General features: G+C 73.8%; 1 protein-coding gene across 1 annotated transcript; it reads left to right on the forward strand.

Annotated features, from left to right (window-relative positions):
• Positions 1-86: 86 nt before the first annotated feature.
• On the forward strand, positions 87-1,907 carry H696_05806 (hypothetical protein; the record flags this gene model as incomplete). The annotated part of the gene is made up of 1 exon (XM_009499606.1): positions 87-1,907. One exon carries the CDS (start codon positions 87-89, stop codon positions 1,905-1,907), a length of 1,821 nt encoding a protein of 606 aa, XP_009497881.1.
• Between the last annotated feature and the right edge of the window lie 180 nt (positions 1,908-2,087).

The following is a 2,087-nucleotide window of genomic DNA, read 5'->3' on the forward strand; positions in this document are numbered from 1 at the left end:
CCCCGCGCCCCCCGCACCCCTCCCCGCGCCCACGCGCAGTCATCGCCGGCGACCCGGAGTCTCGCGCCTCGCAGCTGTACTTCATCATGAACAACCTGCCGGAGCCGAACTTGGTGCTTCTCTCGAACTTGACCTTCCACCTGTCGCAGGTGGCCTCGCATTCCGAGCAAAACCTCATGCATGTGTCCAACCTGGTGCTCATTTTCTCCCAGTGCGCCGACGTGCCGGCTCCCATCCTGCAAACCATGATCGTCGAGCATGGCACCGTCTTCCCCTGGTTCCAGCCGATGGAGGAGGTCCGCGCGGCGGCGGCGGCGGCGGCGGCCGCCGGCAGCCGGGCGGCCGCCCCCGCCGGCGGCCCCGGCCCCGGGGCGTCTGCCTCCTCGGCTTCGCTCTCGGCCATCTCCTCCTCCTCCGACGGCCAGCTCATGACCCCGGTGTCGGACCTGTCGGACGCCGGGTCGCCGGCCCCCCTGTCGCCGGCCTACGCCCCCTCGGCCGGCGGCTTCTACCACCCGCCGGCCGTCGCCTCCTCCTCCTCCTCCTCCTCCTCCTCCTCCCCGGATGGCGGCCTCGCCACCGCCGCCGGCGGCGGCCATTACCCCCCGCACCAGGGGGCCAGCGCGGCCGGCCCCCGGCCGATGGTGTCGACGCAGGCGGCCGCAGGGCCCGGCGATGGCGGCGGGGCCCGTGGCAGCCGCCTGCTGGATTCCCTCGGGGACCTGGGCTACCTGGATGACGACTTGGATGACCTGCTGGTGGGCGGCCCGCCGCCGGCCGTGACCAGCCGGTCGCCGGCCGCCGCCCTGATGGTCTCCTCCTCGTCGTCCTCGCTGGCGGCCGGGGCTCCGCGTTCGGCCGGCAGCTCGGTGGCCTCGCCGACGGCCGCCGGGGCAAACCCCCACCGGGCGCTTTCCTCCTCCTCCAGCACGTCGCTGGCCTCGCGCCACACCGCCGACGCCGGGGGCTCCTCGGCCTCCTTCTCCTCGGCCAGCGGCGCGGGGGCCGGGGCGGCCCAGCGGCCGCTCTTCTCCTCGGCCTCCACCGGGTCGCTTTTCTCCTCGTCGCACTTCACCATGCCCACCTCGCAGCCGCCCTCCTCCTCCTCGATGGCGGTGGCGGCCACCGGCGACGATGGGGTTGGTCTTTTGAGCGCCGGGGCCCAGGATGACCCCTTCGCCGACCATCACGACGGGGGGGGGGCCCACGATGAGGATGACTATGACGATGGGGATGGCACTCACCGCCATTACCACCACCACCACCACCACCACCACCACCACCACCACCATGATGATGCCGAGGAGGACGACGAGGACTTCCTGCCCAGCTCGAGCCTGCCGCCGCCGCCGGTGGCCGCCTCGCCAGCGGCCCGGCTCATGGCCACCGGGGGGACCGCCTCGCCGAAGCCCCTTTTCTCCTCCTCCTCCGTCAGCACCATGAACTTCTATGCCTCCTCGTCTTCTTCCTCGTCCTCGGCCCCGAGCAGCCCCCCCCCGGCGGCGGCGGGGGGGTACTCCATGTCGCCCTCGTCGCCGATGCCCCCGGCGCCGGCCAAGCCGCCGCGTGGGTTCACCGCCCCGCCGGCGATGGTGGTGGCCACCACCACGGCCGCCGGCGGCGGGGCCGCGAGCAACCCGTTCACACAGCCGCCGGCCGGCAGTGGCGGCGGCGGGTTCGCCCCCCCCCCGCCGCCGGGCGCGTCGGCCTTCGCCCCGCCCCCCTCCTCCTCGCCCTTCCACCACGCCGGCGGGTCCGGCAACAGTAGCAACCCCTTCACCGGCACCGGGTCTACGTATGGCAGCGGCGCTGGCGGCAGCGGCACTGGCAGCATCTCGCCGGCGGTTTTCGACCTGGAGGCCAGTCTGGCCGAGCTGGATCTGCTGGCCTCCGACCTTCAGTTCTGAGCGTGTGGATGGGTCTGTGCGTGCGTGCGTGCGTGCGTGCGTGCGTGCGTGCGTGCGCGCACCCCTCCCTTTGTCCTCCTCCTCCTCTCCCCCATCACATTCGGGGCGAGGGGGCGGGGGCGGACCTCGGCACAAGGCACCCAGGCACACCTCCCTCTCCTCCTCCCCCCCCCCCCCCCC

Source organism: Fonticula alba (genome assembly GCF_000388065.1).
Source record: "Fonticula alba strain ATCC 38817 unplaced genomic scaffold supercont2.14, whole genome shotgun sequence".
In the NCBI taxonomy this organism is placed as follows: Eukaryota; order Rotosphaerida; family Fonticulaceae; genus Fonticula; species Fonticula alba.